Raw genomic sequence first — 25,300 nt, 5'->3', positions numbered from 1 at the left:
CAGGCCAAAGCCAGGAGCCAGGAGCTTCTTCAAGGTTCTCCCACATGGATGTAGGGGCCCAAGCACTTGGGCTATTTTGTGCTGCTTTCCCAGGCGCGTTAACAGGGCTTTAGACAGGAAGTGGAGCAGCTGGGACTTGAACCGGCACTCATATAGAATGACAGCACTGCAGACAGCAGCTTAACCCACCACGCCACAGCACCAGCCCTATAAATAATTTTTAAGCACACTTCCTAAGTCTTTTTTTTTTTTTTTTTTTTTGACAGGCAGAGTGGACAGAGAGAGACAGAGAGAAAGGTCTTCCTTTTACCGTTGGTTCACCCTCCAATGGCCGCCGCGGCTGGTCCGCTGCTGCCAGCACATCTCGCTGATCCAAAGCCAGGAGCCAGGTGCTTCTCCTGGTCTCCCATGGGGTGCAGGGCCCAAGCACTTGGGCCATCCTCCACTGCACTCCCGGGCCATAGCAGAGGGCTGGCCTGGAATAGGGGCAACTGGGACAGAATCCGGCGCCCCGACCGGGACTAGAACCTGGTGCGCAGGCAGAGGATTAGCCTATTGAGCCATGGCGCCGGCCACTTCCTAAGTTTTATGTATGAAATGATGAAAAAATTTGGGATAGTTGGTTGTGCCTGTAGAACAATGTGAATATACTTAATACCACTGAACTGCAAACTTAAAATGGTTCAAATGGTAAACTTTGTTACAGGCATTTGACAACAGAAGTTTTTAAAGATGCATTTTATATTGCTAAATACCGCCTGATGTTATTTTAGTTCTCACAGTCATTAAGGGTGCCACTCATCAGAGTCTGGCAGCCCTGTGTCTGAGATCCCACTCCATCTGCTACACCTGTGCGACTCAGCAGGCAGCCTTGGTTCCCTTACTCACTTGGGAAGAACTGCATGATTCACAGGTTGCTATGAACTTGGAATAACTTATGTGGAAACTCAGTAAAGTTCCTGGCACACAAAGAGGGCTAAATAAATGATGGCTTTAGTTTGCTTTTGGGCTTTTCATAGCAATATAATCTTTCATATTTTACACAATGATACTAAAAACAAGGCCTCAGCACGAAACAGCTGGCCATTCATTTCTCCCCCACCCTTAACATCACATAGAAATGACTAGAAGACAATTTCCTGTAAAATGTCCTCCATGCTGTAGTCAGGGAACGCTGGAGCCCAAGTGTTGACCACAAAGCTGACAGCTAATAACTTGAAAGTCTCACACCCCAAGAAACAATTTCAGAGAAGCCACAAGAACTTGAAAAATAATTTAACAAGTTAATATATATATATATTTATCATGTATAACATGGTCATACAAAAGCATTACTAGAAATGTAATTCACACATACAAAAAGAGGCTTTTTTTGTCCCTTTTATATCCATTTTAGACAAAACAGTGAACCCAGAAAACAGGGCTAGTTCTAAAAACTGGGAATTTTATAAGTGAACAGATCCAATTATATATACCTTCTTTCAAATGCCAAAGAAGCTTACTGGACTGTACTCTCAGAATCAATTTAAACACAACTTGGCTCCTTTTGGGTGAAACGTACATTTTCAATGATTTACAGTTCAGGTAGAAAAAGACAAAATGATCCATGAGTTGAAACATTTTGTACAAAAGGAATGGTTTCAACAAAACCCATTAAACACTTCTGAAACAGGCTTGGGAACATGATATAAAATGCCAAAAAGTCAAACACCACTGACAAACAAAAGTTCACATGAAGCAAAGCCAAGGGGCAGAAAACTATGCAATGTATTAAAACCATCTAAAGCCAAATGAGACGTGGCTGAAATATTATATATAAAATTTAGAAACAGGAGCTTTGAGTGCATTTTCTTCGTACAATTTGACTACCATATGTGAAAACTGGCGATTAATTAAAGATGCAATTAAATACAGATTTGTAAGCCTTTTGGCCATTATGTAAATATTGAAAAGTTAAGTGAACTGACAATTGAAAAATAAAAGTTTACATACATACCAAGAAAGCACAAATGCTCAGAAAGGCACTATAAAACTGTGTGGAAAAAAACATATTCATACCAAAGATCTCTCAGGCACCTGCATTCAAAACACTTTATAAATAAGCACTTATTTTCACTTGGAAAAATAAAGCTGATTTTCCCCAATTGAACCTATTAGTTGAGAACTGTATCATATCATATATTAGGGATGCATTTAAGTGGACCATTTTATGGGGAAAATCAACTGAACTTTAAAAAATATGAATCCACCTATTTTATTCACAATTTCAATAATACAGAAATTAAAGACAATTCCAGTGAGTCACAAATATGACCCCATTCAAACATTCTACTACTCAAAACAACCAACAAGGATAATACAACACAACAGAAAGTAAAACCCACAATTTGGCAATCCTATACAAAAGGGGCCCGTCAAACACTCTGTGACACAAAACAAACACAATACCACAAAACAAAACAAAGCAAAGAAAACCTGAATTCTGACAACCCTATACAAACTGTGGGATTTCATCTTCAAGGTCTTCAAACTGCTGCATTCGTTTTAGCCGTGGTCTCTGGCACACTGCAGTCACGTCAGGCAAGGCCTGCTCCTCAGAGCTGTCTTTAGGCTGACGAGTCGGCTGCCCGGGACACGCGGACGCCCCGTCGGGGTCTGGGATGCATTTCTCCACGTCACTCTGGGGAGTGTGAGCTGTGCTGGGAGGGGCTGGAGGCGAGGGCGAGGACGGTTTCTCTTCGCTCCCCCGGCCACTGCTGGCGGGAGTGCGCGGTTTATAGAATGTTGTCCAGTGCTGGGGCTGCAGTGTTCTGGGTGCTCTGCCTGGAGCAGGAGGGTAGGAGTCAGAGGACCGCCTCTCTGCCGCCTCTCTCGCTGACCTGACGGGTTCTGTGTGTGGGGCTCCAGGCTGGGTGACACCGACGGAACGGTCCCCACCTATCCTGAGGCTGGCCATCGCTCCTTTTCCCTGGGGCTCACAGGGCACAGTCATGGCAGTTTTGGTGGTAAAGTTGCTTGGTTCATATTGCTTGTCCCGAGGTTTTTGTAGACTTTGTTGGTCAAAGCCGTTAAACTTGGCACAGACGATAGTAGGACTGTCTTTTCTATTAAGTCCTTCAAAAGCAGGATTCTTGCAAAACTTGTCAGAACTTACGTGTCCCATATTTCTGCCAATTCTTTCATGAGGAGGGCTTGCAAGAAGCAGTCTATCCACAGGCAAACTCACGGGCCTCATCTTGGTCCGTGGCACGCACCTCTCCGTACTGTTCATTGCCCTATCCATTTTCACAAGCAGTGGCTTAGGGATTCTACACATATCTTCCATCTTTTGGGATGCAGATTCATAGTCCTGGTCTAGAAGCAAATGCACCTTGTTGTCTGAAACAGAAAGTCATTCACTTAAATTCAGGGTACATGCTGACCAAGAGCACTCTCTACAACGAAGTCTCACATACTCTCCCAACACGATATTCTCTGTGCAAAGGCGTTACACATTCATGCAATATTAAAACTGTATCTTGGGTAAATAAACAAGGTGGTATTTTTTATTTATCTAAATCTACATCATAAATAGCTACAAAATACACTGCACATTATTAATAACAACAAAAAACAACATGAAGTACCACTTGCTGGAATGATTTCTTTTTATGTATCATCTATGCACAAGTAATTTCTGGGTCAAATGACTGACACGTTTTCAACAGGCAGACCCTGGTAAGCTAACCTCTGAGAAGTTAAACCAGTTCATATACCAGCAACTGTAGTGCTCCCTGAATCCCAAGGATTTTGCTAACTCAATCTGCTTTTCAGTTATTCACCATACTGAAAGTCTCACACTAAATGCCACAGATGTCCTCTGTATCTGATCCACCAGTGGAGAAGAACACCACATGTCAAAGTAAAGTTCAACAGTTGTAAATTAAGTGGGAAAGAACCCATCACTCTCCCCATAAACTCTTCACTCCCAGATTTACTTTCTTCTCTAATCTGGACCCATGGTCCATGTCTTCTCACCTAAAACCTGTCCCATTCTGCTCCATCTACCTAAAAACTCCAGCTCCTGGGTGGTTCCAGGCCTCTGCCCTCGCCCCTCCTCACTGCTAGGAAACCTTTCACACCTGTGACCCGGCACCACTGATCTGAACCATGACTGTCCTGAGCACGGCCACGCCCTTTCCCCGACGCCTCTGGCTTTTCTCCCTCTTCTCTTGGGTAGAGGTTTGCAGCCAGGGCTGCCGGAATCCCACCTCAGTCACTGTCTCCCCTGATGGCTGACCACTCTGCCCTGGGCTCCAAGGCAATGCTCTGGGGCTTACTCTCCTGGGTCCTTCCCCACATGTACAGAACACTCTGGGGGACCCATTTGCAGATGGACGGCAAGCACCCCAGTGCATTCCTACAGTCCTGCGGGAGAAGCTCTAGCACAGTGGAGAAGAGCGCAGACTCTGTGGGCGGCTGCCTGGGTCCTCGCTCAGCTCCAGCCCCACTTCTGCCCTGGCGAAGCCACGCTCTGTTCCTGTGCGTCTTCATCTGCTGAAAGACCATCTGATCTGGCAAGCGCCAACTATCTGTCATATAATACGCACTCGAAAATGATACTACTATCGTTATTCCTAATAGGGAATCTAGCGTCACGGGACAGTGAAGAAAGGTGAGCTTTATGAATCAGACAGGACTGGGCTGAAATATTGCCTGAGCGATTTAGTAGGGCCACGACCTTTGGAATTATGTAACCTTTCTCAGACTGTCAGTCAGGGGCTGAACAAGGCAAATGCACCTACTGTCCAGCATCAAACTGCTCAGAAGCTCATACTAGACAAATGCAACCAAACAAGTCAGTGCTGAGTCCTCAGCGGGCAGGTACTCGGCTTCTTTCTTAGACCCCACCAAGCTGTGCTTACTGATGCTTGATTATGTACAAATTTAACACATAGAGCTGTATTTTGAAAAACTGGAATTTAGCTCTAAGAATGAGAATTATAGTAACAAATGGGAGCTTGTCTAACAGCTGGACCACTACCAACCTTCTAATCAGAGACAGAATTACCAGAGGAAAAGGATAAAATGACTGCAGTCCAGGAAATACAAAGACACAGACTCTTGTGTATTTAATGTGTTAGAAATAGGCCACAGGCAAAGATACGCAAAAAAAAATGCATTTTTTAAAAATTTCAGGAGTCTGACTCTTTTTTTTTATTTTTTATTTTTTGACAGGCAGAGTGGACAGTGAGAGAGAGAGAGACAGAGAGAAAGGTCTTCCTTTGCCATTGGTTCACCCTCCAATGGCTGCTGCGGCCAGCGCACTGCGGCTGGCGCACCGCGCTGATCCGATAGCAGGAGCCAGATACTTATCCTGGTCTCCCATGGGGTGCAGGGCCCAAGCACTTGGGCCATCCTCCACTGCACTCCCGGGCCACAGCAGAGAGCTGGCCTGGAAGAGGGGCAACCGGGACAGAATCTGGAGCCCAGACTGGGACTAGAACCCGGTGTGCCGGCGCCACAAGGCGGAGGATTAGCCTAGTGAGCCACGGCGCCGGCCAGCAGTCTGACTCTTTAAAAGCAGTCAGATCCACTGAAGAAGTAAGAGAAGATGCTGGGAATTATACACTGCTCAGCACATTTCCGCTTCGACATCAACTGACAGCAAAAAGCGGAAACAAGACATTTTCACAAAGAGCACAAGAACATCTGTGAACTCTAAGACTGTTTTTTAAGAAACACATTATGACAAATAATACTCTAACGGCAACTTTTCTCAATGAATCTTCATCTTCACTTTCCTCTATTCTACTCATCTTAGCTTTTTTTTAAAAGATTGATTGATTTGAAAGGCAAAATTACGGGTGGGGGGTGGGGTTCTTCTATCCCCTGGCTACAGCCAGGAGCCCAGAACTCCACCCTGGTGGTCTACATGGGTGGCAGGGGCCGGGGCACTTGAGCCATGTTCTGCTGCTTCCCCAGGCACAGCAGGGAGCTGATCCGAAGTGCAGCAGTGCAGATCTGAACTGGCGCTCGTACGGGACGCCAGAGTCACAGTGGCACCACAACACTGGCACTAAGCTTTCAATCATTGCTGGCAAAGTTTTAAGTTATCAGACTTTTTTTTTAACATGGCCACTCACCGATGAGACATCCATCATATTTTTCTAATGCATTCTGTCTGCGTTCTGATTCCTCAGATGTTGTAGCTGGTTCAAAAATTTTGCTTTCACTCTCTGCAGTATGGATATCCTGTTGATGGAAGAGGACTTTTAAACTTGAAGAAGGAAAATGCACCTCAAAATAAACAATTCAAAGATTTTTAACTTACTAACATCATAGAAGTTATGATATAATTCTATATAGGTCAGAACTCACATCCTTTGAAGAAAAAAATAGTGTCTTCATGGAAGGTTCTGGATCTCTTTCTTCTGGTGATAACAGAGGCTTGGGCACACAGCCTGGATCACCCTGGGGTCCGGTGACACCTGTATTGCACGTAATAGCATCTTGTGGCTGCAGTGACCCATCGAAGATCTTCTGTGAGTATGTGATGAGGAACTCCACCAGCCGCGCCTGATTTGAATATTCAGCCAGGGAGGAGATGGTGATGGGAGCAGTTGTCGGCCTTGGCCTAATGAGGCTTGGTCCAAATATGACCCCCAAGTTTTTGGCATTCATCTTGTTTTCTTCTGCATGATCTACTACCCTGCAAAACAGAACACATAAAACTGAATGGGATTTGCTTATCAGGGTTCCTTGCTGGCAGTTCACTATGGGTTGGGAAGGGCAGAGGGAAAAACGGGCTGCAGAAATCCAGGAAAAGTGTGTCAGTTAAACCTCAATAAAGCCAGCGTGGGGAAGAGTCCAGGAAAAGGAGATATTTATTTGATTAAAACACTGACCACACATCAAATTGGATTTCACAGTCTTTTACTAGGATGACATTCAACTAAATAGAAGGAACTATGCATTTTTACTAGCAGAAAAAAAAAAAATCTGACGCTCCATCCCTAAAAAAAAACAGTGCCCATCTTAGTATGTCACTTTCCAGGTCTTTACACTGAGAACTTAAATGTCATGGTTGTGTTCTTTGTTACTGCCCACAGCTCATCTTTTTTTTTTTTTTTTTTTTTGACAGGCAGAGTTAGACAGAGAGAGACAGAGACAGAGAGAAAGGTCTTCCTTCCGTTGGTTCACGCCCCCCCCCCCCCCCCCCGCCCCAAAAGGCCGCTATGGCCGGAGCTGCTCTGATCCAAAGCCAGGAGCCGGGTGCTTCCTCCCGGTCTCCCATGCGGGTGCAGGGGCCCAAGCACTTGGGCCATCCTCCACTGCCTTCCCGGGCCATAGCAGAGAGCTGACTGGAAGAGGAGCAACTGGGACTAGAACCCAGCGCTCATATGGGATGCTGGTGCTGCAGGTGGAGGATTAACCAAGTGAGCCACAGCGCCGGCTGCCTACATCTCATCTTTAAACCTAGCTGATTCTCTCTCCTATCACTCTGTCTATTTTATGCCCACTCTCATTGCTCTGGCCTTACTTCAACATACCTTCATCTTTTATTCCTATGATATTCAAGGAGATCGGAACCGTGGTAAAGCCCTCCCCTCCCACCCATTCTCCATATGGCTGCCAGAAAGACCTAATAGGCACATCTGAGCAAGTTTAGTTTCCGACTCAAAATTCTTTAGTGGGTAGAGAAGCAAGGTCAGCTCATCTGCCAGGTATGCAAGACTTTATCAGGTCTCTACCTGGCTCAGTTCCTGCTACTACTGCTAACTCTACTGGAGCCTATGCAAATTATATTTCCCAAATGCAAAATGCTCTTCTGTCTGTTACCCTCTGCCTGGAATGTTCTTTTACATATTTTTGTCCACCAAACCATCATTCAGTTCTTCAAGTATAATTCAAGGGCTACTTCCTCCTCTGCAAGCTGTGCATAGGCGGCTCTGTTACACAAGATGACACTGTACTGCACTTGCCCGTGGGTCTGTGCCAAGCTGATGAGCCTAACAGATGGCAGAAACCCTGTGTTTCCATCCTTGTCTCCTCTGTCAGACCCTGGCACAGCGGAGACATCAGAGGGAAAAGTGCTGGCTGTGGGAACATATGTATTCAATGTCTCCCTTCCCCTAACACATAAATGAAAGTCATTTATTAAAAAAAAAAATCAAAACCAAAAACCAACAGCAACATGAATGTCCTTAAACACTTCTCAACTGTATGTTACCTGCACACATTGTTACATGTAATTTACCACAATAAAAAACAAAACAGAAAAACTAATCAATTATCCACCCACTAATGGATGCTCTAATTATATAAAATTCTTACCGCCTAAGGTGTGCTATGAGGAAATGAAGACTGTTAAAATTTGATGCTGGCAACTGTCTTAGCAGGTCCTTGCTCTTTAAGAGAATTCGGTTTATTTCTATACACATATTTGGCCATTTTTTGTCCTCAAAGCTATCCTTTTTTGTTTCTTGTTCTTCATTTACGTGTTGGATCTCTTTTGCGAGGTCAATGAATTCCTTGTACAATCGGAATAAAATAAATGGTTCTGGGAGCTAAAGAAATAAAATAACATTAGGAATATCATTCTATTTGTTTTTCTGCTAATAATCAACCGGGTTACTGACAGTGACTGAACGACTTAGCATGTCCCTTCAGAGTAACCTGGTTTAAAGTCAATCCACATTTAGAAATGTCCATGTTTGCTACATATGTGACCTAAAAGTAAAATCTAAAATCATCACCATAAGTTATACCTATATTAAAAATGAGTTGACTGATGATGAGAACTCTAAACCTAAATTTCGATGATGGAATTCAAAAGCTCTGATATGCATACTATACCATTTATAACTGTCCCAAAGACAACATCACCTACAACTGTTTTACAAACAAACCCAGGGTAATGCTAAGTCAGATGAATTACAAAAAGCTGACAAAACTGAACTTTATTGCTATGGGGAGACAGAAAGAACAAAATGCTCTAAGGCCCTTGTGTTTTACTGTGGCCAGATTAAAAATCTGCATCAGAAAACATGACCTAAAAGAAAGACTGTCAACATTTATCCAATTTTTAAGTACAACTTGAATCACTTTATATCAAAAGAAACAGTTCCTCTCAAACTAACACAGAGCAAGCTGCCATTTTGATCTGCTCACTGCCCAATAAATTTCCAGGTCTCCATCGCTCTACAGTGGGAAACACAGGGCAGCCCTGGCTACACTGTCTGTGGTGAGACAGGTGCCCCTGCTCAGTTCTCCCCTGCCGGTCCAAGGGAAGGGCAGCCTCGAGGAATCGCCGCCACCTCCACTGTCCTGAGATCTGAAGGGAGTCACACTTCTGAAGCTTCAGGCTTCCCATAAGGTCAGCGAGTAAAATGAAGGTTACTCTCTAATACCAGTAGATAGTTTCATTATCTTTCTTTTTTAAAGCTTTACGTATTTATTTGGCAAGCAGAGAAAGGAGAGGGAGACAGAGAGGGAGAGAGGGAGATCTTTCACTTGCTGGTTCACTCCCCAAAATGCCCACAACAGCCAGGGCTGGGCCAGGGGCCAGGAACTCCATCCTGGTCTCTCACATGGATGGCAAGAGCTCAAGTACTTTCCTCATCTGCCGCTTTCCCAGGTGCACTACCAGGAAGTGGGACTTGAACTGGCACACCAACATGGGACACCAGCAACACAAACAGCAGCCTAGTCTACTGCGCCACGATGCTGGTCCTTGCTGTATGGTGTTCCACACAGAAGGCTTGGTCATGCAACATCCCTGAGGATGAGAGCTGATAATATTGGATGACTCCATTCATTTCCTTTCCCTAGCAGGCTAGAAGAGATATAGGAAGATTCCTTATGAGATCTGTAAGGAGCACACAGCCTCCATGTCTGCTGAGACCTCCGTAACACATGACTGAATAGTATCCTGGGCTAACACGGGAGACCCAGTAGTTACATCCGCTTTCTTTCTCTCTTGCAACCCTACTGAAGTACAGTAAGCCACAAGGACAGAGAATAGGATGAGACAAAAGCCAACATTCTATAAGCTGAAGACCAGATGAACAAGTGCTGACTTAGCAGACCAAGAAAGCTGCGCCCAGACGCTTCAGCCACAGGATACAACAAACCCCAAGGAGGCCCAGGGACTGGCAGCACTAGATTCTTGGATCTTGGGACAGGGAGAGAAGCTGAGAGAACTCCGCTCTCTAGAAAGCGGATGAGGTGACTAAATGCAGCCGGACAGAGACCCTCCTTGACTCCCACAATGCTGTGCACGATCGGGGTGAGGAGAAACCCTCCTCTGGGGAATCTCCCCAACCTAAGAGACACAGACGTCAGGTGTTCCCCACATAGCTCACCCCGATCACCCTACAGTAGAGCTCTGTCTTCAAAGCTTTCATGTGTTCAAGAGCTTCCAAGGACATTTCAATTACCAACTCTTTTTAAGCAGACGATCATGGAAGACAGAAATTAAAACTAGTAGAAAAAGATCACTTTGAAGGTCTAGAATTATGCTATCAATACGGTGGCTACCAGCCACATATGGCTACCAGCACTGGAAATGTGACCGTTCCAAACTGAGAGTGCTGTAATGAAAAACACACACCAAATTTCAAAGACTCGGGGCCCAAAAAAAGTAAAATATTTCACTAATAATTTAAAAATACTGATTAGTTCTTTAAGTGACATTTTTAATACGTTAAATAAAATAAAAATCAACTTCACCTATTTATTTATGTGGATCACATTACATTTCTATTATACAGGGCTAGAGGATAAGCAGGAAAAGAACCTCTCAGGTAGATAAATGCTGCATTCATTTAAACAAAAAGGCAGTGGGAAGCAGGCATTTAGCCTAGCAGTTTATCAGTTATGATCAACCCCATACTGGAGTACTTGGGTTCAATACCTGGCTCCAGCTCCAGCTTCCAAGTTCCTGCTAATGTAGACCCAGGGAGGCAGAAGTGATTGCTTAAGTAGTTGGGATTTTGCCTGGACTGAGTTCCTGCTTCCAGCTTCCACCTGGTCCCCTGGCCACTGCAGGCATTTGGGGAATGGATCAGTGAATGGGAACAGTCTCTATCGCTCTTTTCTTCTTAAGCAAATTAAAAAAGAATGCTCTAAGGATAGTAGAAAGCCAGAGTTCTTGGATATCAAAACATATTCTCAGGAATGCAATAGTTTAAAACAGTGGTAGATGATAAAAATGAAGGAATCTCTTACAAAGTACTGAAAGAAAACAAAACAAAAACAAATGAGTAATAGACAATGTGGGGGAAGCAGAGAACCAGTGGAGGTTGCTGAGTATCCAAATAAAAAGCTCCACAGAGGAAGTACAAAGGAAACAGATGGCAGCAGATGAGTAACAAAATAAAGTTCCAAGCAAAGGACGAACCAGAACAGCAGGAGCTCATGGAGTTCTCAGGACAGTGGAAGAAAATACACCGATGTCTAACACATACGTGACACTTTAGGATAATGAGAGAAAAGGAAGATTCCATAAGTTTTCAGAGAGGAAACAACAGGCCATATATAAAGAATGAGAAAGGCTTCAGGCTTCAAAATTCTGAAGAAAAATAACTTATAGCCTAGGCTACTACAACCTTCCATACTATCTGCACTATTTCATTTCCGCTAGTGAGCAGAGAATAAAGGTGTTTACAGATAGTAAGGTTTCAAATACTTATCCTACTCCACAGCTTGCTCTAGGATGGGCAAGACCAGAACAGGAGAAGAGTGAGGAAGACAGGACAGGTGCTACCTCTACCTCACAAGGCTGGAGGCATGGAGACTGTGATGCCCCACAGTAAGAAGGACCCCACCCATAGCCACAGCACCCCAGAGACGGACATGCTGAGAACCGTCAGCACTGTTCTGTCTCCATATCAACTGTGGGCAGAATGCCGGGTGGGAATGGCCCACATCTCTTCTGTGCTTGCCTCATGACAGTGTGCTCATGAAGTGCCTCAACCCTTCATGAGCTGCTGTCTGAAGTCACCATGGTCACTTACTTCACCCCCATTTGCAAACTGCAGCTACTACAGTAAGCAGAGAGAGAAAAGGAGCAGCAGCCCACTCCCCAGCCTCCTTCCTGCCACACTTGCAGTAGCCAGCTCATGGGACAGTTCTGCCTGTTGCCCCCAACATGGTGAGCTCCATGTTCCCAGGACACTTTCACGACCTTGCTCACTGACCTCCCGCAACAGCCATTTTTAAATATCCAGGAAGGCAACGCCAGACTACAATCCAGACACCGTACTGCTGGCCTAAATCTTCACTAACAGGGTGAACAGTGGCCCTTCCTTAGACAGCCAGGTGTATGCTTTCAAGTTAGTTTTCCAAACCTTAAATGATACATCGTTTGGGAATAGACAACAGATAGTACAACTATTTAGGAAAGAGAGGGAGCTATTAACTTGGTTAAGAAAGACCTCTTAGGTGGAGTGAGTTGGGAGGCTGCATCTGGGAGGGCCACATGAGGGTCTTCTGAGGTATGTATAATATTCTATTTCCTTTAAGCTGTGTGATAGCACATGAGTTTATTCTGATTGCCACTGTTTTTTAAATTGTACAAATATCTTACACATTCTTCAATCTATACATTAATAATTAGATATCAATATGGTCTATATCAGTTAAAACACACAAAAGTTATTAGCAAACACAAATCATATTTTTGGTTTCTTAAATTTGCTTTCAAGAGTAAAAACTTTACCTGTCGAAGGTATAACTTCAAGACATCACAGATGTCATGTGTACTAAACTCTGCGATATCTACCAAGTGCATTCCATTTTCCAAAGCCTGACACAGTTTTTCAGTTTTTATTTTGTTTCCACACACACGATAGATTCCCTTGAGTAGAAAAGAAAAAAAAATTCTGCTTGAGTGCAAATGACTAAATTCATATGGCCAAATGTATTTGATGTCTTTATTTCAGTTTTTGTCAGTATTTTAGAAAAGAACTAGTCAGGGCTAAACGTAACATTTTCCAAATAAATCTGAATAAATTCAATTATTCAAAACTGAAAGCATGGTTTTCCTTTAAAGTCACCTTTTCATTAAAACAAAACAGAGGCATTTATGATGTACAAGTTTTAGGAGTTACAATGTACCTGTAGGGACAGGGCTCTATTTTCAATCTCTGTGGCACATATTTTGAGTATGAAAGGGATGCCATCCAGCTCCTTTTTTGCAACTTGTGAGAACTCTGCTCCAAATAAGTGTATTTTTCCCAGAAGTTTCTGATGACCACAAATGATGACTAAATTTTCCAAACACTTTCGGTGACAAACAAGGAGACACTACAAGAAAATGATAGTTTACACTGATTAATTCACCTTGAAAATTATTCAAAACTGAGCAAACTATACATAGAGTGGAAACATAACAAAAATGAGTTTAAAAGGTATTACTTGTGGTTTTTGAAATATTTTTCACAGCAAAATGAACTATAAAATCATGGAAGGTACACAATGGTAAATTCATTCAAAATATATCTGCCAAAGAGTCCAACAAGTAAACTAACAACAAATGAGCAAAAAGCATAAGAGGGCCAAGCCAATTGCAGGCAGATCTCACCTCTTCACATTCAACCCCCTGGAACACCACGATGCCTTCACAATCCCTGCATTTCGTGGGGGATCTCAATTTGCGGAACTTGTGAGTGAGAGCTGCCTTTGACATCAATGTTTTCTTAAACACCCCAAGGGAATTGGGTCCTTGCAAAAGAAATAGGTTACTTTATAAAAACTGTAAAAGGAGGGCAAAGTTGTATCATCTGACATTGTACTCTGGATAAAGTTTAGAATGCAATAATTCATTTATTACAAAAAGCTGTTATTTTGAATATTTATTTTTTTGACAGGCATAGTGGACAGTAAGAGAGACAGAGAGAAAGGTCTTCCTTTTCCATTGGTTCAGCCCCCAATGGCCACTGAGGTTGGCGCGCTGCGGCCGGCGCACCGTGGCCGGCACACCGTGCTGATCCGAAGCCAGGAGCCAGGTGCTTCTCCTGGTCTCCCATGCAGGTGCAGGGCCCAAGCACTTGGGCCATCCTCCACTGCACTCCCTGGCCACAGCAGAGAGCTGGACTGGAAGAGGAGCGACCGGGACAGAATCCGGAGCCCCGACCAAGACTAGAACCCCAGGGTGCCGGCGCCACAGGTGGAGGATTAGCCTATTGAGCTGCGCGCTGGCTATAAAGCTATTCTTAATTCCTTATAAAATTATGGATAACATTAGCTAGTTATATATCAATATTATACTAGAGATCAGATACTTCATTCATTTAAGAAATAATGTCAAATCAAGTATTTGAAGGTTATCAAATGCAATGGATTTATATGCATCTAATTAAAGCCACAAGGACCACATGCTTCAACGTCCACAACTTCCCTCGCCCTTACTAAGTACATTCAGCTACTTTTCCTGCTTGGCTTCCTGCACTGCCTCTTCTGCAGGGGCTTTTTCAGAATTTCTTAAGCACTGCAACCTTTTAACAGCATGTCACTTATTAGGTTTATAAAAGCACCATATTTAGTCTGCTATTTTTGCTTCTTACTCTCTTCGTATTTGTAACATTTGATTAATACATTATATACCCATGCTTGCACACTGTTGTTGTGATACATTTAAGCCATGGTGACATGTTTTATTTAGTACACAGCAATGTAATTGTTTAAAATTTTACTACTTTTCTAGTATCAAGCAGTACTGATTCACTGGGGTGAGTGGGACTTAATCAGGGCGGTACAATACCAGCTTCTGAAGGCGAGGGTGGCTCTCTCTCATCTAGATCATCTGCAGAAGACATGGTTCCACTGGATGGGGTGCGTGGAAGTTTTCGATGAAAGTCTCCTAAAAGAAAATTGTGGGTGCAATTACCTGACCTTTAATTGTAGACTTGTAGAAATGGGGAGTGACAATATTTTTGGAATAAAAGTCACACTATTTTACCAGCTTCAATGTAAAAATTTGCTTCCATTATATTCTAAGAGGGAATTCTTAACCAAATCTGACTTTTCCTAGTAAGTTTAAAACTAAAGGTCATATATTCTAATAAGATTTTACTGCCAACTTTTGATAGTAAGCATTAGATATTGTAAGCTCCACAAGGACATGAAGAGTATTTTCTATTTGTGTCTTACACCTAATACTTGACAGTGGCTCTCAATCTTTGCTAAGTTATAAATGAATGCATACAATACAAACTGAGGCTTTCTAAAATATAGACATCTGTGAATACAACAATACAGTAGCAACATCACACTTCTGTCACTGGTAAACAGGAGACTGGGAATCAGGAACAATGGCCCTGTGGTGCCTGGCCGGAACAGGAGTCCACAGTAGGCAAGCTGTGTCGAAAAGAGACACTTCCGTGTGTGTCACAGCATGTCTGGCAGAAGCCTGACTAGGTATGAGGCATTTACTCCCCACATGTCACAAACAGACCTATATAGAAATAGAAGAATTCATTTCACTTTTCTTTAAAAAAAAAAAAAAAATTCATTCATTCATTCAAGGGACAGAGTGAGAGCAACAGTGATTTTCCCACTGGTTTACCCCTCAAACGGCCAAAACAGCCACGTCTGGGCCAGGCTGAAGCCAGGAGTCTGAAACTCCACTCTGATCTTCCACATGGGTGGCAGGAGACCAAGTATTTGGGCCATCCTCCGCTGCCTTCCCAGGCACATCAGCAGGAAGCCAGATTGGAAGCAGAGCAGTTAGGACTTCTACTGGCACTCCGATCTGGAATGGCAGGGTCTGGCTTAACCTGCTGCACCATAATGCCGGCCTTGAATAGTATGAGTTTTAAAGGAGGCAGCCAAGTGGCAGGTGAAAAATCTCAGTGTTGCATAGAAAAAAAAAAAAAGTTCTAACTTTAGATCTAAGAGATTTATCTAAATGAATAAAACTTCTGCAATATGTAAAATGCTTAACAAAATTAAAAAGGCCCTGGAATTTGAGATTGGATAAAACCTATAACGTATCTCATGAGATTCTAGGAGGAAGAAACATAGAAAGAACACGACTGGGACAGTCTTGGGTAGAGGAATGAGGAAAAGAACGGGAGGAACAATCTCATGCCTTTTGGTGCGCACTCCTTCTCCTGCCAGCTATGTTACCTACTGCCAGTTATCCTATTTAAAGCCACTAAGAGGGAGTTCAAAACACTCCGTCTCTCTGAGGATCCAGACAATTTCTATCAAAGTATCTTATGGCACACTTATAAGAAATTAACAAAAATAAAGTAATCACAGCCACAAGAATCGGCATGATGGCACTGTTCATCACAGTGCCAAAACAGAATCCTATACAGTGGTGCAGAGACAGCTACCCACATCAACATGGACTGCAAATTTAAAAAAAAAGATGCATGAAGCAGTTAAAAGAATAATATGCTCCCATTTGTATAATACACAGAAGAGGGAAAACTCCACTACAGGTAGGCACTAAACACTTAAAATAGCTGTAATGATTAAATAATTCAGGACAACGGCTTTTCTGATGGGGGATGGAGTAATGTTGTCAAGGAGGTGTACACAGGATACAGATAATGCTGTTAACATGGGTGATGTACAGAATAATGCTCTTAACATGGGTGATGTACAGACAAGGGTTTGTTTCATGTGTTTTCTTTAGGCTACATATCTGTATGCAAGTTCTCCTCTCTATGCATGAACCAGTTCCATATCAAAATAAACTATTCAAAAATACCTGAAAAAGACTTTTTAAATCTTTCATTGACTTTCCACTGCTAAACTTAAATATTTACGTACCTGGACTTACAGATTCTGAATCCAGAGATCTAGATTCGCTGCTCCCCCCAGTACTTTCAGAGTCACTGAACATCCCAAACGTCCATGACCTTATAAAAGATGGCCCTTTAACAAAAGAACACCTAAGGTCAAAGCTTGGCTACAGGTGTACTTCTGTAGGCAAAATATCAGCATTATATAAAATGAAATCATTCAAATTTCTTTAACGATGACCAATTAGCAACTATAAAGCAGGCACAGTGGTTGCAAAAAAGTAAGTTGTAACAAAGTATAGTTACAAAATAAGTTACAAAGCAAGGTCTGCCTTTTGCATCCGAGAGCTCCAACTCATTGAATCATCCCATGGGCATGATGCAGCACTTTGTCTTGAGGGACAGACTACCTGTGATATCTGCACTGTTGGAGCATCTGTCTTCTTCCATTTTACTAGGATTGTCAGGAAGGCGCACAGCGTCCTCCAGGGAGCCAGCAGGTCGGTATCCAGAAGTCTGGGGGCTGTTTGTCAACTGCTTGCTCACATTCCTAAGAAAAATCCAAGTAAAGCACAGTACTCAGAGGAATGACTGATAATCAGTCTATGATTTCTTATTCAAAACAACTTGCTAATTTAATGAATGGAATAGAGTGATGAAACTAACTACAGATTAAGAACAAATCATACTGTATCATTCAGTTTCTTATAAAAGATGTGAACAAAACTTTTAGATTATTTGTACTTCTGAAGTTAAAACATGGAAAGGAGGAGCCAAAGTATAGTCAGTAACTCATGTCATCACCTGCCACTCTCACAGAAAGTTTAGAGCTGAGGTCCGCGTCAACATGGAAAGTTTTATTTTCACGCGAGTCACATCAATTCCTTAAGTATATTTATTAAACAACCAAAAAATGAAAAATTTCAGGAATTTTAAAGCTAATTCTGCCAATGTTAGAAAAGACACATTCCTTATACTAGATAAGAACTCAGCAATGAACATTTCGTCTCTATATTCTTACCCATCAACTTTTTCTTCTTCGGCTGCATTTGTGGCCTTGACAAATTCACTGTACTCTTGGCCTGGATCGTAGAGTTTGGCACTATCACAGAGAGACTGTAAACTGCTGGCCAGCGAGGCAGCCTGCAGATGCTGCATCTGGAAGAGGTTAACGGTTACCTGTGGTCACAGAGACAAAAGGCAGAGGAACACATGTTACACAGAATGATGCAATACACATTTCTTTCAGGGGCGGCACCAACATAAAGACCACACGGTGAAGCACGCAGTACGAAGGATTAGTGTGAGTATACTATGTTGGCTGATACTGTACGTGTCTAAACTGGGCAGAAAAAAAGAAGTTTTAATTTAATATCTGGGAGTGATCATTCCCTGTAAAACTGGCTTTAAAGTGAAAATTCAAAACTACAACTCTACCCTACTGCTTCAAACTTCCAGGAGATGATGTGTTTTGTGATGATCCTTAGCTCTGTATTCTGCCTAACATCTTAGGTGAAAAACATAACAGAAAAAATCCAATCACAAGCACTATTTTTTTGACTCTACTTTTTTAGTCCTCTAAAAATACAAATATTTTGCCATTTATGTATTCTATAACACTCAGATTGATTATCCTCAACTTGTTCAAAATGCAATAATACATTCTGAGTTTCCACAAAAGCCTAAAAATACTATCACTACCACTATTTATAGTAATGGCAGCAGCAGCAGCTGACCAGGGCCTACAGTATGCCAGGCCCACTCTCTGAGCTTCACATGAATTAACTGATTTGACATTCACAAAAACCTAGGCTTTGGTGTATCACTGAGGGTGGTGTCAGAGCAAGGGCAATAAGATAGTTTCTGGTACTGAAAAATGACTTGGATACTATAAAACCATGTCAGAGTTATGGATGATGATCAGGGATGTGGTTGTGGAGGGGTAATTTCAACGTGGAAGGCCAAAGACGGCCTTCTCTGAGGAGGTAAGATTTGAGCTGAGAGTTGATGTAACAAAGAAGCCCTCAGAGCTGCCAGAGCAGACCCGAACCAACAAGGGGGGAAGCAGTGCCACAGTGAGTGGGAAGTGCTTCCTGTGCTCAAGCAGGTAAAAATGGTCAGGGAGGCTGCAGCACACTGAAAGAAGTGGCACTTCTGCTCGAGACAAAGCCAGAAACACGAGTGGTTATCAAAACCAAGGTGAGGAGTCGGAACTGAGGTGTAAGGGGTGGCCTGGGACTTTATTCAAGCTACATCATCGGGCCTATTCTTTAAATGACACTCTGGCTGCGTGGGGCTTTTTAAGGGAAGCCATGAGAATGAATGTCAAACTTCATTTGGCTCAATACTACTTCAAAGACTCCCATGCTTCCCCTTCACGTCTCGTGATACATGAGATGAGAGGATGAAGTTCTGCTTAGCTTCTGAGTCCTCTCCAAGGTTGACGGGCCCCTCCCTAAGGACAGTGACTCAGCATACAGTTCTCGAAAAGTGCATTCGACACGATGGTTGATTTACATCCTGACTCCTTCAAGGAGCAAAGGCAATTCAAACTGCAGAGGGTCCAGTGACTGGGCATCCTCAGGCTGCCTGCTCTGAACTTACTCTCTTCTTGATCCTAAAGGCAGCCTGCATGCTGGGCACCTGTGATCAAGTAATACAACTTCCCTACATGAGTGACTTGAAAGTGTCAGTGCTCAAATGCAGATTCTAAATCCAAAAGTCTGGGCTGAAACTCAAGTTTATGTTTTCCTTACCAGCTCCCCAAACAATGGAAATGTGAATAGTCCAATGGCCACTTTTTTATTTCCTCATAAGTAAAATGGAGCTAAAAACAAGTATGTTTCCTCAACAGGATTTAATGAGAATTAAATGAGGTTATGTAGACAAAGTGTTTGATACAATGACAGGTATACACTCAGTCTTAACTATCATTAGTGTCTGAGGTAAAGGGAACTTTTCAGTTTTAAATTAAATTAAATTTAAAAAAATTTTAAATGGCTGACCTAGATAACTTATAAGGTAATTCTGCATCCTGAAGTTTTATAATTCAAGTCACTTTATGATTTTGTAAGCTCTTTACATATATAGGGTACTTCAAAAATTTCATGGAAAATGGAATGAAAAGATACCCTGAGAAACCCACCACAAAATTTACAAATTATGAGTTAAACCATGGTTAAGTTGGGGACCAGCTGTATAAACCACCAAGAGAAAAAAGACTGAGGGGAAAAAATAGATAGAAAAGATCTTCCGAATCTGTGGGAAAAAAATAAAAGGGCCAGCATTTGAGTTACTGAACCTTAGAGGAAGAAGAGAAAGAGGGTGGGACCAAAGAATATATGAAGAAACAACAGCCAGAAACTTCCCCAATCTTGTAAAAGTCAAATCTGCAGATTCAACAAGTTCAATGAATGCAAAATAGGAAAAAATCATGCCAAGATACATCTTAGTCAAACTGCTGAAAACCAGACAGGGAAAAAAAATCATGAAAGTAACCAAAGAAAAACACCTACACCACACAGGCGAACAATGGTTCAAATGAGCCTGGATTTCTCATGAGAAACTATGGAGGCCAGAAGGCAATGGAATGATATTGTTAAAGCAGTAAAAGGCAAGAACGGAATTCTGCATTTAGAACTCTGTATCGGGTGATGACGTCTTCCAGGAATGACTAGAAACCAGGAGAACTCACTGCTGCCAGAAGACCTGTTATAAAAGATGGTAAAGGACGTTCTATTTAAAACAGAAATGTTTCCACAGAAGATGGACCACAGGAATATTTGAAAGAAGCATTCAAAGAAATGGTAAATAGAATAGACTACTTTTCTCTACTAAACTTCTTTAAATGTTTGACTTTCAAAAGTAAAAAGTAGAAGATGACCAGCTTGATGAAATTTTCAATGCACATGGATGAGGTTTACATATATCAACTACAACCCCAGAGTGGGTGAAGGATTTACATGGTGGTGAGGTCACAACATTCCACTTGACCTGAAATACTAGTTCTAAGTATACTGTGGAGATTACTGCTCCTCAGTATCTATGGGCAAATGGTTCCAGGACACCTCATGCATATCAAAATCTGCAGATGCTCAAGGTCTTCATAGAAAATGGCATGTATCTTCAGATAACCTACATATATCCCCATATATTTTTTTTTTAGATTTTTATTTATTTATTTATTTGTGAGGTAGAGTTACAGTGAGAGGGAGAGAGAAAGGTCTTCCATCTGCTGGTTCACTCCCCAAATGGCCACAACAATTGGATCTGGGCTAATCTGAAGCCAGGAACCAAGAGCTTCTTCTGGGTCTCCCACGCGGGTGTAGGGGCCCAAGCGCTTTGACCATCTTGTACTGCTTTCCCAGGCCATAGCAGAGAGATGGATTGAGGTGGAGCAGCCGGGACTAGAACCAGCACCCATAAGGGATGCCAGCACTGCAGGCAGGGGATTAACATATATATATTTTTAAAATAATCTCTAGATCACTCATATTACCTAATACAATATAAATGCTATGTAAATAGTTGTTATCTGTATTGTTTAAGGACAAAAAAGTCTGTATATACTCAGCAGAGACATAAATTTTTTCCCAAATATTTTTGGTCCACAGTTGGTTGAATCTCTGGATGTGGAATCCACAAATATGGAAGATTGATTGTGTGTGTGTATATGCTGCAATCCCTAGTGTAACCAATTTAAAAAGATACTGAACAAATAGATACAAACACCCAATCAGATCTCTCTGTGCTTCTCAACTTAAAAAAAAAAAAAAAAAAGAAGAAGAAGAAGAAGAAAAGAAAAAACTCAATTGATTTAAACTAAGGAGATAAGTTAATATACAGATAAGTGTTTCAGTTAAGTTAAAATGTAATTCTAATAGATAAAATTAAATCTATAAGAAATTAATAGGCAAATAAATTGTAATTCTAGAATATAATTCAACCAAAAGGCAGCAAAAGAGAAACAGATAAGAGGAAACACAAAATAAACGTAACAGGAAAAAATAGTAAACCTAAATCTAAGTGTATATTCACATTAAATATAAATGGTCTAAATACTCCACTTAAAAAACAGAGATTAGGGGCTGGAGCTTGGCACAGCGCGTTAATGCCCTGGCCTGAGATGCTGGCATCCCATATGGGCACTGGTTTGAGACCCGGCTGCTCCACTTCAGATCCAGCTCTCTGCTATGGCCTGGGAAAGCAGTAGAAGATGGCCCAAGTCCTTGGGTCCCTGCATCCATGTGGGAGACCTGGAGAAAACTCCTGGCTCCTGGCTTCAGATCAGTTCATCTCTGGATGTTGTGGCCATTTGGGGAGTAAACCATCGGGTGGAGGACCTCTCTCTCTCTCTCTCTGCCTCTCCTCTGTGTAACTCTGAAGTTCAAATAAATAAATAAATCTTAAAAAATAAAAATAAAAAACAGCCGGCACTGTGGCTCACTTGGCTAATCCTCCACCTGTGGCACCAGCACCCCAGGTTCTAGTCCTGGTTGGGGTGCCGGGTACTAGTCCCGGTTGCTCCTCTTCCAGTCCAGCTCTCTGCTGTGGCCCAGGAGGGCAGCAGAGGATGGCCAAAGTGCTTGGGTCCCTGCAACTGCATGGGAGACCGGGAGGAAGCACCCGGCTCCTGGCTTTGGATTGGCGCAGTGCCAGCCGTAGCGGCCATTAGGGGAGTGAACCAATGGAAGGAAGACCTTTCTCTCTCTAACTCTGTCAAATAAAAATAAATAAAAAACAGAGATTAAAATAGATTTTTAAAGAAATCCAGACTGGGCCAGTGTTGTGGTGTAGTGGGCTCGGCCTTTGCCTGCGGCTCTGGCTTCCCATGTGGGCACCGGTTCTAGTCTTGGCTGCTCCTCTGACAATCCAGCTCTCTGCTGTGGCCTGGGAAAGTAGTGGAAGATGGCCTGGGTACCTGGGCTCCTAGCACCCGCATGGGAGACTGGAGGAGGCTCCTGGCTCCTGTCTTCAGATCAGCCCATCTCTGGGCATAGCGGCCATTTGGAGAGTGAACCAGTGGATGGAAGACCTTTTTCTCTGACTCTCCCTCTTTCTGTAATTCTACCTCAAGTAAGTAAAATAAAAAAATCCATACTGAAGTATGTGCTATCTATGATGCATATATAAAAGACTTAAACATAACAATAAAGGTAAAAATAAGAGTGAAAAAAGATACACTATGCTCAAAACAACCAGAAGAAAAGCCAAATAACTGTATGAATATTAAGTAAAGTACACTAAAAAGCAAGGAATTTTACAGATTATGTAACAACTATTAATATGTAAGCAACTAAAAACAGGGATGAAAATACATAACTCCAAAACTGAGGGAACTAAAAATACACAATATATTTGAGACTTCAAAACTTTTTTCTCAGTAGTTGAAAAATAGTTAGGAATATAGAAGAAATAAAGTAAACCACAAACCAAAAGGATGTGACATTTTACAAACATTGCAGTCAATAACAGCTCAACACATTCTTTCCAAGGGCACACATGGAACACTCATCTTTGATCTTTTCAAAGAAACAGCTTACAGTTTCAATTATTTTTCTTTACTTTTCTTTCTATATTTTCTTCTTTATTTCTGCTTGTTTATGACCTATATCCTGGGTCATAACAATTTTAAAGGAACCATATAAAGTTTTTGTCCTATCACAATGGCATTCAACTAGAAATTAGTACTGAGAAGATATCCAGAAAATCTTCAAATACTTGGAAATTAAATTACAAACTTCTACATTACCCACAGGTCAAAGGTGAAAGAAGACTCAAGTGAAATTAGAAAATATTTTTAATCAAACGAAAAAGAAAATATAGCTCAAAATTTGTGGGATGTGGTCAGCAATGCTTAGAGTCAATATTAAAGTATTCAATATTATTATAAATATTAGAAAAAAGTGAGAAGGTCTTGATGAAAAATCTAAGCTTCTAATTTTAAAAGTTTAAAATAAAAAAGGCAAAATAAATGGAAAGCAAGCAGAAATAAATAATAAAAGTAGAAACAATAAAATAGAAAAAACAATGAAAACAAAAGCTGCTTCTTTGAAAAGATGAATAAAATTTATGAACCTCTCACCAGGTTGAACACATGCAGAGTGAAGAGAAATGAAAGGGGGATACCACTACAGCCCCCTGACACATAAAAGGATAAGAGACCCCACAAACAATTCTACACATGTAAATTTAGCAACTTAGATGAAAAAGGACCAATTCCATGAAAGCCACAAACTATCAAAATCCACCTAAAAAAGAATAATTAACATTAATAGGGCTGTATCAAAATCAAGCATGTTGTAAAAAATCTTCCAAAAGAAGAAAAACTGCAAGCCCAGACAGTTTCACCAGGGAATGCTACCAAACATTTTAAGAACAATTAACATAAATTTGATACAAACTCTTTCAGAAAATACAACAGGTAGGAACACTTCCCAACTCATTTTATGAAGCTAGAATTACCCTGATACCAATACCAAAGGCAGTATCAGGAAAAAAAAAAAAAAAAAAAAAGATAAAGCAGCATCTTAAATAGGAAAAACTACTCAATAAAACATTAGTAAAATGAACCCAGTAATATAAAAAAGGAAGCCGGCGCCGTGGCTCAATAGGCTAATCCTCCACCTTGCGGCGCCGGCACACCGGGTTCTAGTCCCGGTTGGGGCGCCGGATTCTGTCCCGGTTGCCCCTCTTCCAGGCCAGCTCTCTGCTATGGCCAGGGAGTGCAGTGGAGGATGGCCCAGGTGCTTGGGCCCTGCACCCCATGGGAGACCAGGAAAAGCACCTGGCTCCTGGCCCCTGCCAGGATCAGCGCGGTGCGCCGGCTGCAGCGGCGGCCATTGGAGGGTGAACCAACGGCAAAAGGAAGACCTTTCTCTCTCTGTCTCTCTCTCTCACTGTCCACTCTGCCTGTCAAAAAAAAAAAAAAAAAATAAAAAAAAATAAAAAAGGAACACTATATCACCAACCAGAGAGATTTATCCTAGGGGATGTAAGGCTGGACACTCAAATACCAACGTACTCCATCATACAGAGAGCTCCAAAAGATAAACCACATGATCACATCAAACAATGAAGAAATATCTTTGATATAATGCAACATTTAACCATGATAAAACCATCAACAAACCAGAAAAAAAGACACTTCTTTATCAGATAAATGTCATCTTCAAATTAATGACGAAAAAAGGCAATGCTTTTCCCCTCCGTTGGAGAATAAGACAAGCATGTCTCCTTTCTTCATTCCTATCCACCGATGTTCTGGAGGCTCTAGTAAGCGCAGTAAGAAAAAGAAATAACAGGAATACAGATGGGAAAGAAAGGTATAAAACCGTCCCTATTTGCAAACAACATAATTTTCTATGTAGAACATTCCAAGAAATCTACAAAAATGTCTGAAAAAAATAGGTGAATTTTACAAGTGTGCCAGAATGATCACATAAAACTCAATTCTATTTTTAAGTGTAACAATGAGCTGGAATTTAATATCAAATCTAATTATCCTTACACATATACACGTTATGTGTATAGACACCTAAACAGATCATTCACAATACCTT

The 25,300-nt window shown here is 41.8% G+C and overlaps 1 protein-coding gene across 8 annotated transcripts in view; it reads right to left on the bottom strand.

Moving 5' to 3' along the window:
* Positions 1-1,274: 1,274 nt before the first annotated feature.
* The window catches only part of ARHGAP29 (Rho GTPase activating protein 29), an 82,273-nt gene continuing 58,247 nt past the window's right edge, over positions 1,275-25,300 (bottom strand). For all 8 annotated transcript variants that reach the window (XM_051857470.2, XM_008264860.4, XM_070078012.1 and 5 more), the window contains 11 exons: positions 17,761-17,918; positions 17,150-17,289; positions 16,768-16,872; positions 14,747-14,845; positions 13,568-13,707; positions 13,102-13,290; positions 12,704-12,841; positions 8,317-8,549; positions 6,361-6,691; positions 6,126-6,234; positions 1,275-3,378 (listed from right to left, as the gene is read on the bottom strand). In XM_051857470.2, coding sequence (XP_051713430.1) covers positions 2,492-3,378; positions 6,126-6,234; positions 6,361-6,691; positions 8,317-8,549; positions 12,704-12,841; positions 13,102-13,290; positions 13,568-13,707; positions 14,747-14,845; positions 16,768-16,872; positions 17,150-17,289; positions 17,761-17,918 — 2,529 coding nt within the window. In that variant the 3' untranslated portion in view covers positions 1,275-2,491. The remainder of the gene's footprint in view (positions 3,379-6,125; positions 6,235-6,360; positions 6,692-8,316; positions 8,550-12,703; positions 12,842-13,101; positions 13,291-13,567; positions 13,708-14,746; positions 14,846-16,767; positions 16,873-17,149; positions 17,290-17,760; positions 17,919-25,300) is intronic.

The sequence above is a fragment of the Oryctolagus cuniculus genome, chromosome 7 (assembly GCF_964237555.1).
Source record: "Oryctolagus cuniculus chromosome 7, mOryCun1.1, whole genome shotgun sequence".
NCBI lineage: Eukaryota > Metazoa > Chordata > Mammalia > Lagomorpha > Leporidae > Oryctolagus > Oryctolagus cuniculus.
The sequence above is the reverse complement of the archived record's forward strand: the minus strand, read 5'-3'. Positions and strand labels throughout refer to the sequence as shown.